The 23,867-nt window shown below is 34.6% G+C and overlaps 1 protein-coding gene across 6 annotated transcripts; it reads left to right on the forward strand.

Moving 5' to 3' along the window:
• Positions 1-2,715: 2,715 nt before the first annotated feature.
• On the forward strand, positions 2,716-8,879 carry LOC104113642 (homeobox protein knotted-1-like LET12). Of its 6 annotated transcripts, none has more exons than XM_070187975.1 (7): positions 2,716-3,446; positions 5,981-6,101; positions 6,673-6,866; positions 7,451-7,582; positions 7,672-7,808; positions 7,887-7,924; positions 8,679-8,879. In XM_070187975.1, exons 1-6 carry the CDS (start codon positions 2,859-2,861, stop codon positions 7,909-7,911), a joined length of 1,197 nt encoding a protein of 398 aa, XP_070044076.1. In that variant the 5' UTR covers positions 2,716-2,858; the 3' UTR covers positions 7,912-7,924; positions 8,679-8,879. The 6 variants fall into 6 exon arrangements, with proteins under 6 accessions (XP_070044076.1, XP_070044077.1, XP_070044079.1 ...); XM_070187976.1 differs by having other exon boundaries at positions 7,890-7,924; XM_070187978.1 differs by having other exon boundaries at positions 7,895-7,924.
• Positions 8,880-23,867: the final 14,988 nt, after the last annotated feature.

Consider the following 23,867-nt stretch of genomic DNA (forward strand, 5'->3'; position numbering starts at 1 on the left):
CAAAGTTAACCCAATTGAGTTTTAAGCTCTATTTTATATTTTAATCAATTTTTCATATAAAAACTTTTTGAAAAATTATACGGATTGCGCACGCAAGTCGAGAAATAATGAATAGTGTTATTTGAGGTCTTAGGACAAGGAAATAATTTATTAAATTTAAAGATGACCTATCGGGTCATCACAAGGATACTATTCATCATACTATAATTCCTGATGGTGACTTTCAGAGGCGAACGCATAATTTTAATATTACGTGAACACCACTTTAATAATAAAATTAAAAAAAATATAAGTTGTAAGAGCCGGGATTGGAACCTAGGTCATGAAGAGAGTGTATATACTTAAGCACTCCTACAAACTATCGCTTTTGTCCAAATTTTGTGATTTTTGGCGGTAGTGTAAAATTTGAACGGGTCCTTACTGTATATTTAGATATATATATGAAGTATAAATACATTCTTTTTGCCGAACCTAACGGGTTCCCCCATCCCAAAGTAAGTCCGTCCTTGGCACTATATACAATTACCAGGCCTAGTCATTATGCAATATAGTAATTACTCCCTCGTTCTATTTTATGTGATATGATTAATAATAGAAGGTCAAGCTGACTAACTATTATGATATAGAATTTTAATTTTTTTAAAATAAAAAATTACATATTTAGGATTATGTAAATAATTTTATAAGTCACAACAATTAGGAATTCAAAATATTTATAATTAACCTAGTCAAAGAATTTTTTATTTGACTATCTAACTATTAAGAGAAATTTTCATAAACCACTTTCTTTTAAAGCCTAGTAATTATAATTTGCCTAATTACCATTCATAATTACTGTTCAATTGCTAGTAACTTGTATTACTTGTATTCAAACACGCAACGAATACAACATGTGTCAACTGTATTCCTCTAACCAACTAAGCTACGAGAGTTTGTTGTACTCTTGTTTCAGTTCAAAATAATTAATCTCTTATTTTATGGATTTGTTATAAAATTCAAATATAACTACGAATGATAAATTTACTTAAAGTATAGCTACAGATGATAAATACAGTGTAAGTATTTAATGTGTAGCGGAATTTATCCAACCATTAACTGTGCCATAAGAAGTGCAACAAAGGGAGTACAAAATTCTGTTTGTTTCATATAACATGTTAGAATGTAATTTCCTGTTATTATTTGTTTGCACAAATGTAGCTAGCGTAAATACCTCATGCTTTACGATAATAAAAAAAACAAAGCTCCATAATTAGATATAATTAATTTTGTAAACGGTCAAACTTCTTTATAATAATCTTGTTTGTTCTGATATTATTTGACTGTTATAGTGATGTGCTGCCATAAATGACATATATTATAACATAATATAAAAATTTATTTTGAAAAAACTTAATTTTTATAGTGAATGATTGTTATATATAGATATTATTATAAATATAGGACGTTAACACAAGCCTACAAATAGGAGAGAAGAAATTATAACTCCAAATGCAAAAGTAAATGGGGACCAATTAAGATAACGATGGAGCAGGGACAAGATAGCTCTGGAATAAGTTTGACATATGAATAGGTGCAATCTTCGTTTATAATGCATATATGACAGTCTCAAATTGTACAAGAAGAAAAAGGAAAAAGATATACATATTGACAATTAAAATACCGATGATTCCATATTGGGGCCTTATTATTGAGAATATGATAGTTTTAGTATAATGATTTATTAATTCAAAAATATACTTCCAACAAATGGGGTAGTTGATATATTTCATACGGTGTCAAACGGTACATAAGTTTAAGTGGCAGAATCAAGATTTTTCACTTCAAAATATAAATATAAATAATAAATACATGTGAACTTTTGAATTGTGTTAAAGTAACTATGTCGTAGGATTATTTTTTTCAAAATTTTTCTTAACATAATAAAAATTCAAATGATGACGCTAAATAATCTTATTTGTGCAAATCGCACTTTATAGAGAGTAAGCATAATAAATCACCTTTTCATAAATAATCATATTCTTTATATTCATTTATTCATGTACATGTTTCAAAGGATGTATCTACTAGCCAATCTAATTTAATTTTCCGAATTCTTTTCAAATAATATCATAGGGGATACAATAACTAACACTTTTACGCGACTTTCTAGATTGACGAGTATTTGTTAGAACTAAGTTAAAGTATATCTAAAATTATAAGCCATTGTATTAAACTCTTTTTTTAAATTTTAACTAAATATCAAGTAAGTGGGAACCGCTAGTATGAATTTTCATGTATATGTTCATCTTCCTTTATCTCATTTTAAAAGGTCATAATATCTTTTAGTAGGAGAAATTGATTACGACTCTCAAAAATATCTTTATCTAGTGAATATCGTGATAATAATATAGTACTCCGTTCGATTCAGAATAATTAATTTTTTTAGTTATTTTCACATATATTAAAAGATTTACCTTTTAATATTAATTAATAATAAAATTGATCATATTAACTTTTATAATCTCTTCACATAAATACTCTATTATAACACTATTTACTCTAAGGATAGTGTAAAAAAAAAATAATTTATTTATTTTTAAAATCTAAAAAAATTACTTATTTTGAATCATAAAAAAAAAAAGTTAAAAAATTACTTATTGAACCGGAGTGAGTAGTATTATATTTAAAATTTAAATATGTGGATTATATATGTACACTCCCATTGTTTATAAACGCTGTTGTTTTTTTCCTCTCCTACTTTTCATACTTCCCTCTTTCTTCTCTCTTCTTTCTTTCTCTGTACCAGTTGAAAAATGAACACAGAACTTTAAACAAACACTATACGCTACTACTCCTCTATAGTATTAGCCATATTAGCCATGGCGTTTCAGGACCATTTTTCTCAAGAAATGGCTACTCTTCATCAACAACAACAAAACGCTGCCGTTTTACGTTCCATGTTACCTGAAGATCATCAATCTCCTCGAAAATCCCCTCCTACTTGGCTCAACACTTCTCTCCTCCGTCAACATAGCTCCGCCGCTGCCGTCTCCGCCGCCGGAGGCAACGGAAACAACTTTCTCCACCTCCAAACTTCAAACTCCGACTCCTCCAACTCTAACAACCAGTGGCTTTCTCCTACCGCCGCTGCATCCGCTGGCGGCGGCGGAGGAGGAGGAGAAGAGCATAACGATGTGAACACAAATAATAATAGCAACAGTAATAATAATAATGAGGAGGGTGAGAACTCGTGGGAGAGAGAGAAGTGTAAAGCGGATATATTGAATCATCCGTTATACGATCAGTTACTGTCGGCACACGTGTCTTGCCTGAGAATCGCGACGCCGGTGGATCAACTGCCGCGGATTGACGCGCAGTTAGCTCAGTCGCAGAACGTGGTGGCTAAGTACTCTGTTCTCGGTCAAGGTCAACCGCTTCTAGATGATAAAGACCTCGATCAATTTATGGTAACTTTTTTTTTTTTTTTTTTCATTTCTTCATATATTTTAAACCTTCTTAAACGAATTCATCCATATGCTCATATCTATGTGTTTGAATTTTCACGTTTAATTTTCTAAAGAGTTATAAAACATAGATATTTTGTTAATTTTGTGTTGAGTTTCAATTTTAAGTAGAAATTTTACAAACTATTTGGCAATATTATTTGGAAGATTACATAGATTTATTTGGCTATGATTTATGTTTTTCATATTGTAGTTGAAAGTTTAAGTTCTATGCACGATCGGTGTTAAAACAATAGCTAAGTATTCATAGCAAGCCTGATATAGGAACCCGGAAAATAGAGTAGTACACTGTCAATGGATGTAACTGAAATCCTATAGTTTCTAGTAGAGTAGTATTTTTATGTAGTTTGTAAATGTTCAAGTTTTTTTTTCTTTTCCTAAAAAAATGCTTAAGGAGTTAATATATGTATTTACAAGAGAAATTTGGATATGTTAACCTTTGTACTCTTGAGCTTTAAATTTCTTATTAGGACGGAGGAAGTGTTAATTTGAAAATTTTCACCTTGGCATTTATATGCTTGAAAGCTGAGCTCAGCCGGCGCATATTTTTGGCTGTATTTGGTGATTTGTAGCTTACGCCATAGAACTTGGAAGCCATCGACCAATGTTTATGTAGAATGGATAATGAATAGATTGTCCTTGATGTCATTATGGTGAGGTGGATCTTGAGGAAATGCAATTGAAATTGTTGTGGTTTAAATTTTTTCTTTTTGGGCTCTATTTGTATTTGCCTATTCTGTGATTAGAATAACTATTTTTGATAAGAAAAAAAAAGAAGCTATTCCAATCATAGAATAGCTGAAGTAGGTGAGTACAAGAGTTGAATAAAAGGCTTAATCTTTGGCTTCTCTTATTATTCTGACGATTGCCAGTGTTCACTGATATGTGTTTCTATCTGAAGATTGCTTTTGAACTTACCAAACTTGAACATTTCAAATGAATTAATCTGTTGATTGTGTTACTTCCTGTCTGAATTATGGCCATAGGGAGAAGCTTTAGCTTGAGATTTATGCTGTTGGTATATCGGTGGTTTTATCATTAAATTATAAATTCGTGACTATTACAAGTGGCAGAGTGATCTTGATGTCACGATGCACTAAGTTTAGTCCTTTTTTCCTTTTATCATGGAAACAATAGTCATTTCAACTCCATATAAACCTGTACAATGAGTAGAGTTAATTCGGTCTAGGTGAAAATATGGTTGTGAGCTGCTCTCTTGATTGTTACACTAGTTTTGCTGTTCTTTGTGACGAGCATTCTGGTTTTTGAGATCGTTGCGTGAACTTGTAACAGTGGTGTACGCAGGAATTTTCTAAGTGGTGTCAATATTTGAATAAGTAATTAAATGAATAAATTACTGTAATGATACACTGTCATTTTTTATATTTTTACCCAATAATTTTATTTTATTTATTATTTATACATACAGAATGCGAAAATATTTCGATGAAGCTGTGTCATGTGACACCGCTTCAAGCAGGTGCCTACGCCCCTGTTTGTAAACCTTTTAAGAAATATGATTCCTTGAATGCTGGTTCCTTGTTCAAGTTCTCTGCATCAATGGATTCTGTCCGTCTATTTTTGTGAGGATTTCAGCTGTGCTTCTATCTTGAGCATATCTCTAAGAGGATATTTCTGAGAGTTCTAACTATTAGTAAGATCTTAATAGAAATATCTAGATGTCACATCAAAAAGGAATCTTTTTATCCTATAGGCAGCAGGCTAATAATTGATGACCCCTAATGTTAGGGGGAGTGTTTTGGAGAATCTCTTTAACATGATTTTCACCCCTAGGGCTTCATGTGCAAAGGTTTCTGCCTTATTGCTATCTGTTGATCTCTCAGTAATAATGGTAAACTAGCTGATTTAACTAAGTATAGTTTCTGTCAACGGACTGAATATTTACCTAGGTAAATTTTTAAAGAATTCATGTGCTGCTGCTCAATAATATAAAAAAGCCAACTTATGATTGATTAAGGAAAAAGGAAAGAAAAACAATTTTGTATATGATTATGATTTTTGAAAGATGCTCTTGCTATTTAACTGTCTTATAAGTATAAGAAGTTGAAAAGGAAACAGATCAAGTTTGTATATGATGTACTAAATCTACAGTTCAATGCTACTTTTTGTTTCCAATTTGAAGTAGTATATATTTATCCATAATTATGGAATCCTTAAGCATGGGGGAATGTTTAGTCCCCTCTAGTTTTCATTCTTTAGTTCAATGTTGTCAATTTTATGGAAATTATGAATCACAGGTGCTGATATCAGTTTAAAACTATGAACCACAGGTGCTGATATCAGTTTAAAACATGTTCGTGTTTACATTTCTGCGTTCTCCTTTAATTAGTCTTAAGAGCAGATTTTATAATCAGAAATTTAATCAGTTTTTACACACATTAAGAGATATGGCATATTATCTCATATTTCATGTAATATTTACCTCGTCTGATTTATCTTTGTTTCTTCTGATGTAGACACATTACGTTCTGTTGCTCTCTTCATTTAAAGAACAACTGCAACAACATGTTCGTGTCCATGCAATGGAAGCAGTCATGGCTTGTTGGGAGCTAGAACAATCTCTGCAAAGTTTAACAGGTGATAGTTTTCTACTGTCTTTTTCTTAGTTTTCTTTTTTTTCTGTGCTGCCTATACTTTAAACTTTCGAGTAAAAGTTAACATCATGTCAATTTATCCTGTCTCACTTTTTCCTTTCCTTTGGTATTTTCATCCTCATACCTTTATATTAATATTACTGTCATTGCCATGCCAAGATACCATGCGCTTGCAGTTACACCATAACCTATGTCGCTTGGACTCTCCGAAAATATTGTCGGGTGTGTGTCGGATCCTCCAAAATGAGTGCATTTTTGGGGGATCCGACTCCGCACAACATAGACCACAACCACCGTATGCGGTTCTCATGATTGACTCATTATAAGAGTTGTGCATCTGTTATAATGGATAGAGTGCTAGCCTCATTCCTCTAATTCACATGATATTCTTAGTGATGGTTTTTATGTAGTGTTTGATCACTAAATAAGTGAATTATACTCTTTGCTGAAAAGAGAAGAAAAGAATCTCTACTCCAGCTTTTCTGCCGTTATATATGCATTTGGCCAAAATTGCACTGCTGACATTTAGTTACGGATGATCTGTCAACCAACAGGAGTAGCACCAGGGGAAGGTACAGGAGCAACCATGTCTGATGATGATGATGACCAGGCAGATAGTGACACTAACTTTTTGGAGGGAGGTTTTGATGGATCAGATAGCATGGGCTTTGGTCCTCTTGTACCTACTGAAAGTGAAAGGTCCTTAATGGAGCGTGTTAGGCAAGAACTCAAACACGAACTCAAACAGGTAAAGTAACATAACTTTTGGCTGGTCTGATAATTTTGAAATCATAATTTAGTAAAAAAGAGTATTCTTAACAGGTTAAACTTATAGATAAGGTGGTCACCAATGGTGGATCGAACCCCCTTCACGGGGAAATTACACTGTACATATAAGGCAAAATCTGTTTTGTACCTCTATATATTATATTTTGAGTCTCCTTGACACAATTCAAAAGCATAGTTCAGTGGTCAAGGGGGTTCAAAATATTTGTGAGGTTGTCGGTTCAATTCTCATTTACCCCATTTGCTTTTAATTTTTTAACTATTTTCGTTTTTTGAACCCCTTAGCTGAAATCCTATTTCCACCACCGGTGGTCACACCATTCTGTATGTTTCAAAATATAAGAGGTCCTTGGTTCACGTCTCACTGTCACTCATTGTTAAAAAGATGCGAGTGGTCGTGATGAGAACATAATTAAGTAAATAAAAGCGTATCCTCTCTAATAACTTAAACTTTTAGATGAAGCGGCCGGCCATACAATTCAACTTATGCTTTATGTTTTCTTTTTCCTCTAGCTAATGAGTTTCTTGATTTTGTTTTCATTAAAGGGTTACAAGGAGAAGATTGTTGACATTAGAGAAGAAATTTTACGAAAAAGAAGAGCAGGAAAGCTGCCTGGTGACACTACATCTGTATTGAAAGCTTGGTGGCAATCACATTCTAAGTGGCCTTATCCAACTGTAAGTACCAAAATAAAGTTCCTATATACGATACATTCAAGATTCTCTTTACTATATATCTCACTTTATGTGAATAAAATTTATGTTAGGAGGAAGATAAAGCGCGATTAGTGCAAGAAACAGGTCTGCAGCTAAAGCAGATAAACAATTGGTTTATTAACCAAAGGAAAAGGAACTGGCATAGCAATCCATCGACATCGACTTCACAGAAAAGCAAACGCAAGAGGTAGGGCGATTACCATCCCTTTTCATTAATCATGTTTTAGGATTTCTTTTTTATGCTAACCGCGATATTCAAATAAAGTAGTGCAGGTGAAATCAAGCAGTGAGAGGCTGATGAAGTATGGGAATATGAAGTTTTCTATGTTGTAGCAGAAAGCCAGTGTAAAGCTGATTAGCAAACAAAACATGAATTGGGAGCTGAATGCCGAGTTTTTGGCAGATGAATTGAAGTAAATTGACCACTGAAGTTCCCAACTGACTTGGTTGACTAAAATATGCTTTAGAAAGAGTATAGATACTTGTGAGAGTAATAGCACTTATTTATGAGGTTTTTATGTCAAAGCCTTTTTAGTACAACAGGTGCTAGTTTATATAATTTTGTTTCTACCACTTATTGGAAGCTATGTAATTCTGAATGCTAGTGTTGCTCATTTTTGTGAATAGAAGTTGTAGAATATAATTAGATTATCCAAACTCCACTGAGCTAGGAAGGAAAAAAATAATCTAGTATTCGATTGGTTGGTCTAGTTTATGTGAGAAACTAAAAGCATTTGAGGTGTTAATATTATTCTGTTTCAGAAAGAATGAGATTACTGAGTCGTTGGGTGGAATCAAACAATTTCAAACACCTTCAATTATAAATATATTAATTTTTATTATACATTTTATTAGATGACTAAGTATGTAAAATATTACTCCACGAACATAATTTTAATATGGATTTGTTTATGCAATTGCTGCTAAAGCTTTTCCTTGTGTAAAGGTTTTGCTTTAATTTTTTCTGGGGTCTTTTAATATGATATTCTTCACTAAAGTAAGTATTAGTTGGTGGGTTGGTATTGACCTTATAAGTTTGTACCATTTAACTGTAGTATATACATTTTAGTGGGTGGTAAATGATGAGCACGACATATATAATTATTGTAACTAATATGATGGTCTGTTTAATGGGATGGTTTGGTACTACTTCGACGGTATGAACGATTTCCCCTGTTAGTTGAAAAGACGTTACAAAAACAGTATTGTACAAATTATTATCACTCTAATGCCAGTAGCCCAATAGTATCATTTACAATGTTAGTAAGTAGTAGTATTTAAATATAATACAATTATTAATTTAAAATTCAAAACTATAATATATAGAATCACTCAAAATTTTCATAAACTCTTTAGGGTGTACTTAACCATCCGATGATACTATATATTTTTCATATCGTCGTACACTCAAAAATAGTTTTACGGTTTATACGTGAACTTTGCGAGATAAATAATTACTAAAAATATTGACTTTATTGTCATTTGGATGAATTCACGTATCAGAGTCTAATTTATTAAGGCAATATCAAGTGGTATAAGATTATACTAATTCTTTCCGAAGTTTATACAAGCTTGTTTTATATAGTTAATTTACATACAAATTTATGAATGTTACACACTTTTCTCGACATCTTTCTCTCAATTAAACTTTCCTATAGTTAGATTAGATCAAAATTTATGATTATTACACACTTCTCTTGACATTTTCTCTATATTATACTTCCGTTCATGGTGTTGAATTTTACGAGATACTAATTTTAGGATCAGAGGCGGATATAGGATTCTGAGAAGACGGGTGCACTATTTCGGGATGGGAAACATCAAGTAAACTTCAGGTGGGAAGTTGCATGAGAATTGATTGCTTTAGTGATTTAAAGTATAAAAAGGAAAAATAAGGGGCCAAAACCAGTGTACCACTTCACCTCTTTTGACCATGGGTTCCATTAAATATGTATATGTAATTTTGCCAAATTATGTACATCATATATATACTTTGACCCGAGGACCACGGGTTCACGTGAATCACATTTTATACCATGGATCCACCCCTGTTTAGGATACGCGCGTTACGCGTGTACCCCATCTCAACAAATACAAAATTTTAGAAAATTACATAAATATTATATTAGAATTTGTGTTTGAGGCATAAAATAAAAATTAACAAAAGTTCAAGTTTCTAAAAAATATTGATCCGACTTAGCTAACGTCAACGAAGGAAGAAACTCTCAAGACAAATAGACAATTGTTCTATATCTAGGATCAATAAGAAATATCATATCAATTGTTTTCAACATATTAGAAAAGACTAAATTACTATTGCAAAAGGTATTCTTTAACCGCTACATTTTGATAATTCTATTATTTCTTCACTATGATGTGAGCTTTCTTTCTTTGTTCAAGTACATAACTATGCATCAGAATATTTTTTTTATGGAAGTAAGAGTCTAAGATTGGAATGAAATAATTACCGTTAATGGATTCTAAAAGGACCATGTTAATCTATGAGCCAAAAATATGGAGTTTATGTTAAGAAAATCCTCAAAACTTTGCACCGAAGCTAAAATAATAAAGTACCAATTGTGTATTATTTGTTATTTTTTAGATGCAAATAACTATCTAGAATAATTATGTATTTTTATTTGTGGGTCATATCAATAAAAATCGGCTAGAGCGTTATTATTTTATTGCTTAATTAAAAAGGTACAGCCAAAATAACGGAGTCGTAATTATTTTCAAAAATTCACAATATTTTTGAAATGCTACCTATTATGTTGTTTAAGTAATTTCAAAAATAGGTAGCATTTCAAAAATATTGTGAATTTTTGAAAATAATTACGACTCCGTTATTTTGGCTGTACCTTTTTAATTAAGCAAGAAAATAATAACGCTCTAGCTGATTTTTATTGATATGACCCACAAATAAAAATACATAATTATTCTAGATAGTTTTATATATATATATATATATATATATATATATATTTATTTCTTTGACAGGCCCACGCGTTTTGTTTCTCATTAGAAAAAAAAAACTCAAAACTTAGATAGCAACTTCTAAAGTAATAGCGAAAAAAAAAGACTTCTAAAGTCATTTAATTACTATTGTTTTAGAAGATATCGAAAAACTCAACTACTAATTCTTAAAAAAAAAGGTAATTTAAGTAAGAAAAGAATCTTATATATAATTCCCACTTAGTATTAGGAGTTTTTTTCTAACTCAAATAAGGAAAAATTTAATAGTCAAACTTTAAATTAATTTGAAAAGCCTAAATATTAGGAAAATAATTTAAATGACTATTTTGTCTAGTGTGAAACCTAATTTTAAAGGGTAAAAAAGGCGAACGACATTTCGCTAAGGGCTTTCGTCCTTTTAATATAATATAGATAGATAGATATCGATGTAGATCCTACTTAGTATTAGGAGTTTTTACCTAACAACTTGTTTGGATGGTTGTTACCCATTGTATCGTATTGTATTGTTGTCCCAAAACAATGTTTATTTTGATTGCTTCATTAAAATTGATTGTATTGTATTGTTAAATCCATTGTTGCGGAATAATGAAAAGTCACATTTTTTTAAACAACCGATTTGGTGGGGTGAGATTGTTTCCTATTTTTCTTTCTAATTATGCTCTAACTTATTACTCCATAATTCTATTTTACCCTTTACTTTTTTTATAATTTTAACTCCAAATCTCCCACCTATAACCTACTTTGTCTTCATCCCTTCTTTTTCTAGAATTTCTGCCGCTTCCATCTCCAACGTAAAATACTAATTTTGTTAGAATTTGCATGTGTTTAATTGCTTAATCTATTTAAAAGTCATATTTGGTGTTAAATTAGTAGAAAGGGGTTTCTTAAATTATTTTATGCGTAATGCTTGATAAATTTAATATTTAAACAATTGAGGGTATTTTAATAAATTTACCAGTTACAGTACAATACGATACAGTCAAACCAAACATTAGTATGTTATTTAGTAACAACAAACAATATAATTTATCCAAACGATGTATTTATAAAATGATACAATACAATACAATACAATACATTATAAAACGATGGGTAACAACCATCCAAACGAGCTGTAACTCAAATAAAGATAGATTTAATAGTCAAATTTTAAATTAATTTGAAAAGCATAAATATTAGGAAAATAATTTAAATGACTATTTTGTCTAGTGTGAAACCTATTTTTAAAGGGTAAAAAAGGCGAACGATATTTCGCTAAGGGCGTTCATGCTTTTAATATAATATAAATTCATGTTTTTCATTGACTTTTTACCTACAATAAATATTTTAACTTCTTCAGCACGTAAATTACCATTCGTATTTATATTTGAATTTTATAGCAAATCCACATGTAGTACTGAAACAAGAGTTTAATTGTTTTGAACTGAAACAAAAGAGCAACAAACTCTCATAGCTCAGTTATTTAGAGTACCCAATGGGAAATATGTTATTTCGCCTTGGTGTGTTCGTGCGCGAATGAATGCAGTTGACAGTTGCGCGTCTGAATACAAGTAATACAAGATATAACAATTAAACAATAGTTGTCGGTGATATTTAGGTAAATTATAATTATGTATGGTAATTAGTTTTAAACTGTAGTACTTTATGAAAATTCTTAAAAATATACATATTTCCCATTGTGTCTCCCACTCCCCACCCTAACATTTATATCCCTTCTCGTCCAATTAGAATGGGCTGGGTAACAACTGAAAATGGTGATAAAAAGCATTTAACTTCGGGCCCGTAGTTTAGTTCAAATCAAAATTTATGGGCTGGCCCAAAAGATTAAAATGCGGATAGGTCAATTATTATGAGATTTTACTGTAAAAATAGTACATGCTAGTCAGTTTTTGGACTGGTAATTAAAAATAGTCAATGTTTGTAAAGTCATTAAAAATAGCCATTACTTTGCTGAAACACAGAAAGTTCCAGCATAATTGTAATGACCCGGCCAGTCATTTTGAGAATTTAAGTCCCATCCCGCGACATAAGGCCTTGAGCAGCTTCGTATTATGTGCCTTGACTTGCGTGCATGATTAAATTCAATTATCGAGTGATTCGAAGTGAATTGGGACACTTAGTCCCTAAATGAGAGCTTAAATCTTAGAATTTGGACCGTAATCAGAACTGTGTGAAGACGGATTCGGAATGGAATTCCTTCGACTCCGTTAGCTCCGTTGAGTGATTTAGAGCTTAGGAGCACATCCGGAATGTGTTTTGGAGGTATGTAGTAGATTTAGGCTTGAATTGACGAAAGTTAGATTTTCGGCGATTTCGACCGATAGTGAAAATTTTAATATCGAGCTCGGAATGGATTTTCGAAAGTGGTTGTAGGTTCATAGTGTCATTTGTGACCTGTGTACAAATTTTGAGGTCATTCGGACGTGGTTTGATAGGTTTCGGCATCGGTTGTAGGAATTTGAAGTTTCAAGTTCTTTAAGTTTGACTTGGAAGGTGATTCGTGATTTTAGCGTTAGTTGATGTGATTTGAGGGCTCGAGTAAGTTCGTATGGTATTTTAGGATTGGTTGGTATATTTGGTTGAGGTCCCGGGGGGCTCGGGTGAGTTTCGAGTGCTTAACGGATCAAACAGTTGGATTTGTGTTGTTGCTGAAGTCTTTAGGCATCTGTCATTTTCGCACCTGCGGTGGAGAGACCACAGGTGCGTGATCGCACGTGCTGTGAGGCGAGAGCAGAAGTGGATTTGGGATGTGTGGTCAGGGGTCGCAGGTGCGAAGGGAAATGCCGCATCTGCGATACCCGCTGATGCGCTAAAGGACACGCATGCACGAAGGAGATCGCAGAAGCGGACAATAGTCCGCAGGCGCGCACTCGCAGGTGCGGCCCTTTTTTCGCAGAAGCGGACCCAGCCCTCTTAAGTCATTTCCGCACCTGCGACCCAAGGTCTGCAGATGCGGAATAACTGGGCAGAAAAGGGGCAGATTCGAGGGTTCGTAGTTCACTTCACAAATTTGATTGAGAACTCGGTAGAAGGCGAAATTTGGAGAGATTTTCGGAGGAAGTTTTTGGGTAAGTTTTGAGCATAGATGCTCACCCTTGTTTACTTGCCTTCTATGTGAGAATGACTCTATTGGCACGTGAGTCGTCAGTGCGGTTATGTGATGACCCAAAATGTCATCTTTAAATTTAATAATTCATTCTATGTTCTAAGACCTCAAAAAGCACTATTTATCATTCCTCGCCTTGCGTGCGCAGTCCGTAAAGTTTTATGGAAAGTTTTTATATGAAAAATGAATTAAAATATGAATTAGATCTTTAAAACTCAACTGAGTTGACTTTGGTCAATATTTTGAGCTAATGGACTCGGATCAGTATTTTGATAGTTCCGGTAGGTCCGTATCGTGAATTGGAATTTGGGCGTATGCCCGGAATCAAATTCCGATGTCCCTAGCCCGAGATACGAAATTTTGATAAAAATAATTAAAAGTTTAAGTTTAAATAATGACTGGATGTCGAATTATGTGCAAACGATCCCGGAATAGAGTTTTGATGATTCCAACAACTTCGTATGGTAATTTTGGACTTAGGAGCGTGATCAGAATTTTATTTGAAAGTCCGTAGTGAAATTAGGCTTGAAATGGCTAAAATAAGAATTTAAAGTTTGGAAGTTTGACCGGGTAGTTGACTTTTTGATATCGGGGTCAGAATTCAGTTCTAAAATTTTTCACAACTCCGTTATATTATTTATGATTTGGGTGCAAAATTTGAGGTCAATCGGACTTGATTTGATAGGTTTCGACATCAAATGTAGAAGTTGGAAATTCTAAGTTTCATTAAGCTTGAATTGGAGCATGATTCGTGATTTTAGCATTGTTTGATGTGATTTGAGGTTTTAAATAAGTTCGTATGATGTTTTAGGACTTGTTGGTGTATTGGGTCGAGGTCTCGAGGGTCTCGGTTGAGTTTCGGATGGTTAACGGATAAAAAATGGGACTTAGCTGCTGCAAAAACTGCTACAATTTTTCTGCTGGAAATCCTATAAAAATCGGGCTACCTGCCAAAATCGGATTGCCTGTCAAAATCGGACTCTCTGTCAAAATCGGACTCCCTGACAAAATCGAGCTCCCTGAAAAAATCGAGCTCCATGTCAAAATCGGACTCCCTGTCAAAATCGGACTCCCTGAAAAAATCGAGCTCCCTGACAAAATCGAGCTCCCTGTCAAAATCGGAGTCCTTGTCAAAATTGGATTCCCTGACAAAATCGAGCTCCTTGACAAAATCTAGCTCCCTGACAAAATCGAGCTCCATGTCAAAATCGGACTCCCTGACAAATCGAGCTCCCTGACAAAATCGAGCTCCCGGACAAATCGAGCTTCCTGACAAAATCGAGCTCCCTGACAAATCGAGCTCCCTGACAAAATCGAGCTTCCTGACAAAATCGAGCTCCTTGACAAATCGAGCTCCCTCACAAAATCGAGCTCCCTGACAAATCTGTAAGTTATAAAAACAGGGGACTTTGTCCCATTTGCCTTTTTGACGAATTGGAGCTTGAGAAGAGGCGATTTTGTTATATTTTCAAGGAAAAATATTTGGGTAAGTGATTCTAACTTGGATTTGGTCAATATACATGAATATATCATTGTTTTCACCATTTAATTAGTATTTTGAGATTAAAATTTGTGAAATTTTATAAATCTCATAGAAACAAATTTTTGAGATTTCGGTGTCGATCCGGAGTCGGATTTGAGTGAAACTAGTATGGTTGGACTCGTAATTGAATGTGTTATCGAATTTTGTAAGTTTTACCGGATTCCGAGATATGGGCCCCACGGGCAATTTTTGAGCTAATTTCGAATTTCATTGAAAAATATAATATTTTCTTATGAAATTGATTTCTATAATTTTTGTTGATCGTATCGAATTAATTATGACTAGATACGAGTCGATCAGAGTCGAAAATTTGAGGAAAAAACATAATACTTGGTTAAATTGGAGCAAGTCGAGGTAAGTGACTTGTCTAACCTTGTGTGGGGGAATTTTCCCCTAGAATTGATATTGACGTGATTATTGAAATGTGTTGAAAGTCATGTACATGAGGTGACGAGTGTGTACACGGACTAAATGTGAATGATTATATTTTTAAATTGTGTAGATCACTGTTGCGCATTTATTAAATTATTTTATCTTGTTATATTCTTCATCATTGGTCTGAGATATATACTTTAAATTGTTTGACCTTTTCCTGCTATTTGTTATACCTATTTAGTTGAAACTTGATTTCTTTTACACCGTGCATTATTTGAAGGGTGATTTTCTTTAAATTAAACATTATTAATATGAAGTATTTGACATTTTTAAATTTGATATTGAATGCAACGTATTAAAGATTTTTAAATATTATTTTTCTGAATTATTTATTCTTGAATTTTTTTGTAAGCTTTTTGTACTCATTGTGATAGAGCCGTGAGCTCTTTATTGTGGAAAAATATTATTGATGATTTATTTTGGCATGAGCCGTGAGCTCTTTATTGTGAAAAAATATTGTTGTTGAATTATTTTGACAAGATAAATTATTTGAGCATTTGAGGTAAAAATTGTGATATATTGTGATATTGATATGCATGCGGTGGTATAAGATCTGGGTATTGAAACGCATGCGGTGAGATAAGGGTGGCTTGATACGCGTGGCTAGTAGGGGAAACTACTAGAAGTCATGCGGTAAGGATGGCTAAAACGCGGGATGCTATTTCGGAAAAACTATTTTCTTTAAAATAAATTGTGAAGGCTCCCGCTGTGAGATAAGAAAATGTGATATTGTAAATTTATTTATGATTTGAGACTACGAGGCGGTACCTCGGGAGTGCCCTTGTTGATATTGATTTATGGCCGCAGTTGCCTTGATTATTTGTTGTGATTTTCTTAATGTTGAAAGGAAATTCTGTTTTGTTTCCACGAGATATAATTTGCCATTATTTTGCGTAATTAAATGGTGACTTACTACTTGATTCATTTCCAATGTCATTTTATTTCACTATATTGTTAAACATTTTACCATGCCATTATTATATTCCAGTAGGGCCTCACCTGACCTCGCCATTACTCTACCGAGGTTAGGCTTGACACTTACTGGATACCGTTGTGGTGTACTCATACTACACTTCTGCATATTTTTTGTGCAAATCCAGGTATATATTACCAGCCTAGACGCCAGTGAGTTACCTGCACACGGAGACTTCGAGGTATATCTGCCAGCGTCTGCAGACTCCAGAGTCTCCTTCTATCATGTTATGTTACTTCCTTATATTTTATTTAGATCTTGATATATAGATACATTGAGAATAAATTCTTAGAAGCTTGTGATTTATTTCTACCGAGTTTTGGGAGTTGAAATTGTTTGAATTGTAGTTTATTTATTTCAGATATTTATTATTATTCCGCATTATTAGGCTTACCTAGATTTAGAGACTAGGTGCCATCACGACATCCTACGGAGGGAATTTGGGGTCGTGACAGGTTATGAGGTGTTATGAGGGCATAGGATGCCAAGTGTTAGGGTTCAGGTATTGAGACCCGTGAGTTGCGAATTTGTCAGAGGTTCGGTGCCTCGTGGAGTTGTTGGCTAAAACCTGATGTTAAAGCGGTTGTAGTTACTGAGTTATTACTTGTCCTTGCTGTATTCGTGATTCCGGATTTAGGTTGTGTTCCATTCACTTTGTCTGCGTCATTTTCGTGATATTCCATTGATACTTGTTGTTTCTTGTGTTAATGTCATTACTGTATTGTGAGCCATATTGCATAGTCCTTATGTAGACATTTTACTTCTGTTATTCATGTACTTATATCTATTCAGTTTATTAGATCAGTGGGTGTCTTGACTGTTCCTCGTCACTATACCGCCGAGGTTCGTCTTGATATTTACTGGGCACCACTGTGGTGTGCTCATGCTACTCTTGTACACATTTTTGTACAGATCCAGGTACTTGTTCGTTAGCTAGCTGTGTGGACTATTGCTTTGGAGACTCAAGGTAAACCTGCTGCTGAGTTCGAAGGCTTCGGAGTCACCTTCAAATTTTCGTTTTGCACTGTTCATTCATGTTTCTGGATAGTTGTATTTAGAGGCTTTCTAGCAAACACTCTGTAGAGCTTATGACTTGTACTACCGATTTTGGAAATCGTAAGAGATTCTATTTAAATAATGTTGTTGTTTTAATTATTGTTAGACTTACATGGTAGATAATATACTGGAGTATGTAGCTCCTGCATATAAAATTCTAGCATATTATGTTGGAACTCCAACACACGAAAAGTTCCAGCATAATATGCTGGATTATGGAGTTCCTGTGTATAAATTTCCAGCTTATTATGTTGGAACTCCAGTATATTATGAAATTCCAGCACATTATGTTGGAATCTCATATTCCTAGTAGATTCAGTGATTCAGTGATTTCAAATAAGCTCTGTGTTGAAAGATGTATACTCCAAATATGTCCCAATTGCCCCTATCATATAATGTTCTCCCTCGGGAATGTATTCAAGTATGACCAATGTATCAAAATGTTATGATTTGAAATCATGTTTCAATTGTAGGTTTATTATGCCTAATTTTGAAAGAAACTCAATATGCTTAAGGCCCGTATTATTCATATACATACTAAAAGTCTTGATTTCAAATGCTCTTATTGTTGATAATCTATGATGATGCTTGAAAGTGAAAAAAGTGAGTATGAGATATAAAATATGACCATCGTGCCAAGAATAAAATTACACTTATGGCCAATAGAGCCAATAAAATTAAAGGAATGTATGAAAGACTATGAAATGAATTTTAAATTCTTTATATAATAACTGTTTTGGGAGCATCGTTTAGTCACCGGGGAAGGGTAGGTTGAAATAACCTAACCCTAAAACTACACGTGCCAATGTAGGAGTAATTGAGGGGTAAATCTCTGTATTGATGTGTTGAGATTATTCCCCTTAAATGGGATGATATTGGTGTGTTAAGATTATTCCCTTATTTGGGATAAGGTGATTGCTAGAGGAAAGTGATGTCGATCCACATGACATTGTGGTGAGACGGTTTAGCCGATCGGGCTCAGATCGGACGCCATGTAGCGCACATGGTGGTGATGTAATCGGATGTATCGGGGTGAGATGACTTAGCCGATCGGGCCGAGATTGGACTCCGTGCTAAAAACACTATGATATATCGGTACTAAAGATCTCCCAATTTAACAATATTGATATTCACTGAAATATTATCTTTCTCTTAACTTGATGTTTTATCATTGTTTGAGGTCCTCATTGATTCTATGTTTCTTTTTATTTGTATTGTTTCTTGATTCTTTAAGAAGGTGTTTAGTCTTATATACTAGTACTATTCCATATGTACTAGCATCCCTTTTGCCGGGGGCTTTGCATCTTTAATGGATGCAGGTGGTTCTACAACAGGCGACATCAATCATGATAGCGGTACACCCTCTTCTCTGCTGACTTGGTGAGCCCCACTTCATATTAGGGTCTTGTATCTTTTGTTTCTTATGTACAGTGTTTTGAGGTATAGCTGGGGCCTTGTTGTCGGCACCATCATGCTACTCATTTGTATCCATTAGAGACTCCGTAGACATATTGTGAGTTGTATTGTGATTTTAGAAAGTTAAAACTAGAAATGTTGTACATGTATCCCATGTTCCCACTTCTAACTATGAATGTGTAATATATTTTTGGAAATTGTAAATGAGGTAACTACTGGTATTGAAATTGTTGTCGTTCGTGTGATCTTCTCCTTGTCTATTTAAATGGAATACATCTTCACTTTATTCATGGATAAGGTCAGGTAGAAGGTATCAAGTAGGCTTGGTTGTCTAAAATATCTCGGTTGAGAGCCGGTCGTGCTCCCTAAGGTCGGGGCGTGACAATAAATCAATAAAATTAAATTATCTTATGATTATGTTTGATTATATATCATACCAAACGACCCCGAATTAGTTATACATAGGTTAAAAAATACTACTACTAAATAAGAAATTAATAATACCAAAGCTAATATATGTATTATTTTCGTTGTGTAAAGGTTTTGCACGTATTTTTTACCCGTAAAGTCATATTCTGAGTTATTCCTAGTAGATTCGGTGATTTCAAATAAACTTGTGTTGAAAGATGTATACTCCAAATGTGCCCCAATTTCCCCTATCATATCATGTTCTCCTTCGGGAGTGTATTTGTGATGACCCAAAATGTAATCTTTAAATTTAATAAGTAATTATGTGTTCTAAGACTTTGAAAAGCACTATTTATCATTCCTCAACTTGCATGCGCAGTCCGTATAATTTTCCGAAAAGTTTTTGTGTGAAAAATAGATTAAAATGTGAAATAGAGCTTTAAAACTCAACTGAGTTGACTTTGGTCAATATTTTGAGCAAACAAACTCCGATCAGTGTTTTGAAAATTCTGATAGATCCGTATCATGATTTGGGACTTGGGCGTATGTCCGAAATCAAATTCCGAGGTCCCTAGCCCGAGAGATTGAATTTTGATGAAAAAATAAAAGTTTGAAAGCTTAATGATTTTTAAAGAATTTCTGATGTTGGATTTATTGACATCGAGTCTGTATTTTGGTTCTGGAGCCAGGTATAGGTCCACTATAATTTTTGTGACTTGTCTGCCAAAATTGGTGAGAAACGGAGTTGATTTGACGTGATTCAGATGTCCGGTTGTGAAAATATAAGTTTTAAAGTTTTCTTGAAAATTTTATTCGATTTGGTGTTCAATTCGTAGTTCTAGGTGTTATTTTGGCGATTTGATCACACGAGCAAGTTCGTATGAAGTTTTTGGACTGGTGTGCATATATGGTTTGGAACCCCGAGGGCTCGGGTGTAATTCGGATCAGGATCGGCGCATTTTGGAACCATGAAACTGCTGAACATGCTGCTAATGGTTTCCTTCTATGCAATCGCGTGACTGTGTCCGCGATCGTGATGGCTTAATGGTCACGTATGAAATTTGTACTATGCGATCGCATAATGAGGTCCGTGATTGCACAGTTGCAGCAACTAAGTCACCGCGAATGCGAGGGCCAAGCCGCGTTCGCGAAGAAGGAATGAGGCAGAAGTTGAAGCACAAAATTTGTGCTACGCGATCGCACAAGGTAGTCTGCGATCGCGGAAGGCTAAGAAGTTGTACGCGTTCTCGTAGAGTTAAAATTAATAGGCAGAAAATGTTCTACACGATCCCGAACGAATTCCCGCGATGAGTAAAAATCTGGGCAAACAAAACTTAAGTTCTAGAAATGGGATTTCGTCTGAGTTTCCACCATTTTTCATTTTTGAGCTCGGGTTAGGCGATTCTTGGGCGATTTTTACGGGAAAACATTGGGGTAAGTGTTCCTTATCCTATATTGATTATATTTCATGATTCCATACTCATTTATATCATGAATCCATGAAATTTTGGGAGAAAAATTAGATTTTTATAAAATCTTCCAAAAATAAAATTTTAAGATTTGAAGGTACATTTGACATCGAAATTTGATAATTTTTTTATGGTTGGACTCGTCTCGGAATGGGTGTTCGGATTTCGTAAGTTTTTCGAGATTTGAGACGTGGGCCCCATTGTCAATTTTTAAAGTGAATTTTGGATTTTATCCGACAAATTAGTAAATTCATATGGAATTAATTCCTATGATTCGTATTGAGTATATCGAATTGTTTGTGAATAGATTTTATACTTTTGGAGACATTCAAAAGAAAAAGATGTGGTCGAATAATTGATAGAAATTGCAAAGCGAGGTAAGTGTTGTGGTTAACCTTGATTTGAGGGAATAGAACCCTTAAATTATTTGTTATGTAAAATGCATGTGAACGACATATAGGCAAGGTGACGAGTGTCTATATGTTGTCAAATTAATTGTTTGCATAATTATTTGAAAATCCTAAATTTGTTTTAATACACGAATTAATTGTTATGATAATTGTTTTTCTCCTATTCTTTGTCAAATATTAATTCTTGAATTCCTGCAATAATTGCTACATGCTGATTTGATTTATGTGCATTAATTGCTACTTGACATTTAACATATTAAATAGTAAACTGCCTATTTTCTCTCTGATTTTCATAATAAATTGTTATTTGTCATTGTTTGTTTCATAATTAAATCATAATTATTGTATGCTTGGTGTCTTAAAAACTTTATATTAATTGTTGCATTTATTGAGGTAATTTCTTCTAACAGAATTGATTGAAATGAATATATTGGGGGACCGGGTTACACGCCGCACTTGTATTAAAAGTCCATATTGAGGGATCGGGTTGCACGCCGCAATATCTTATTTAAAAGTCTATATATATACTTGATTAAAATAAATATATTGGAGGGTTGAAAATAAATATATTGTGGGAGCGGGTTGCACGTTGCAACGGAAATTGGTTAAAATAATAATTGGTTATGACTGATGAGTTGGCTTCAACTATTAGAAATGAGTTACGTGATTTAATTCTATTATTGTGGTTATTACTATTATTGCGTACATGTTAATGTAAGTGACCTGCCTTAGCCTCGTCACTACTTCGTCGAGGTTAGGCTCGGCACTTACCAGTACATGGGGTCGGTTGTACTGATACTACACTCTGCACTCCTTGTGCATATTTCAGAGTTGGACTCAGCGGCGTACTATAGACTGGCTCGAATTTCAGCTACCCATAGGAGACTTGAGGTATAACTGCACGGCGTCCACAAATCTGAAGTCCACGTCTACTTTACTTTAGCTGTGTGTTTGTTTTCAGACAGCTTTATTTTATTCAGACCTTTATTTGTATTATTCTAGAAGCTCGTGCACTTATGACACCAATTCTGGGATGGTATTTAGACAACGTTATTTTATGGATTATTCACTACATTTCCGACTTTACTTCCGCATTTAATTCTTTGTTATCAATAAATTTAAAAATTATTTTAAAATAGATAATATTATTCTAACGTTGGCTTGCCTAGCAAGTGAAATGTTAGGCGCCATCACTGTCCCAAAGGTGGAAATTTCGAGTCGTGACAGTTGGTATCAGAGCGCTAGGTTACATAGGTCTCATGAGTTACGAGCAAGCTTAATAGAGTCTGAAGGATCGGTATGGAGACATATGTACTTATCTCTCAGAGGCTATGATGTTTAGGAACCATTCTACTCTTATTCTCTCACAGATGGTGAGAACACGTAATACGTCTACCAATGGATAGGGACCAGAGCCTCCGGTGGAAACTATGGCCATGGATAGAGGTTGAGGCCAAGGTCATGCTAGAGGATGAGGCAAAAGTAGAGCTCCGTCTAGAGCTCGAGCAGCAGATCCTGTTGTAGAACCTCAGGTGGACTTTCAGGAGGAGGTTCTAGTTCAGAATGTACTAGTTGGACCAGTTCAGGTCCCGGAAGGATTCATAGCTACTCCAGTGCTTCAGGACGCTTTAGTCCATTTGGTGAGTCTTATGGAGGGCGTGGCCCAGAATGGTACATTTCTAGTGGCACCAACCATATCACAGGCTGGGGGAGGAGCACAAACTCCCACTACTCCTGCTCCGGAACAGACGGCTCCCCAGAATCAGGCTCCAACTGCCCTACCAGTTGGAGTAGTTCAGCCAGTTGTTGCGGCACATACCCGTGATAGGCCCGCCATGTATTTTGAGGCCTTATTGAGACTGGATAAGTTCACTAAGCTCTTTCCAGTTCACTTCAGTCGTACACCTTCTGAGGATCCACTGGATTATCTTGACCGTTGCCATGAGGTGCTGCGGAACATGGGTATAGTTAAGACCAAAGGGGTTGATTTTGCTGTATTTCATATGACGGGTTCCGCCAAGAGGTGGTGGAGAGATTATACATTGGCCAGACCAGTCGGATCGCCTGCACTTACCTCGGAGCAGTTCTCTCAGCTATTTCTGGAGAAGTTCCTTCCTATCACACTGAGAGAGGATTACCGTATGCAATTTGAGTGTCTACAGTAGGGCAGTATGACTGTTACTCAGTATGAGTCTCGTTTTGTGGATTTGGCCCGTCATGCTCTCCTTTTACTACCTACTGAGGGAGAGATGGTGAGGAGGTTTATTGAGGGACTCACTCACCCTATTAGGCTTCATATGGCCAAGGAGACCGGAAGCGAGATTTCTTTTCAAGAAGCTGCTAATGTCGCGAGGAGGATCGAGATAGTTCTTGCACAGGAGAGAGGGCAGAGGTATGATAAAAGGCCTCATCAGTTCGGTGGTTTTAGTGGTGCCTCGCCTGGAGGCAGGGGTAATT

This window comes from Nicotiana tomentosiformis, chromosome 11, assembly GCF_000390325.3.
Source record: "Nicotiana tomentosiformis chromosome 11, ASM39032v3, whole genome shotgun sequence".
Taxonomy (NCBI): Eukaryota; Viridiplantae; Streptophyta; class Magnoliopsida; order Solanales; family Solanaceae; genus Nicotiana; species Nicotiana tomentosiformis.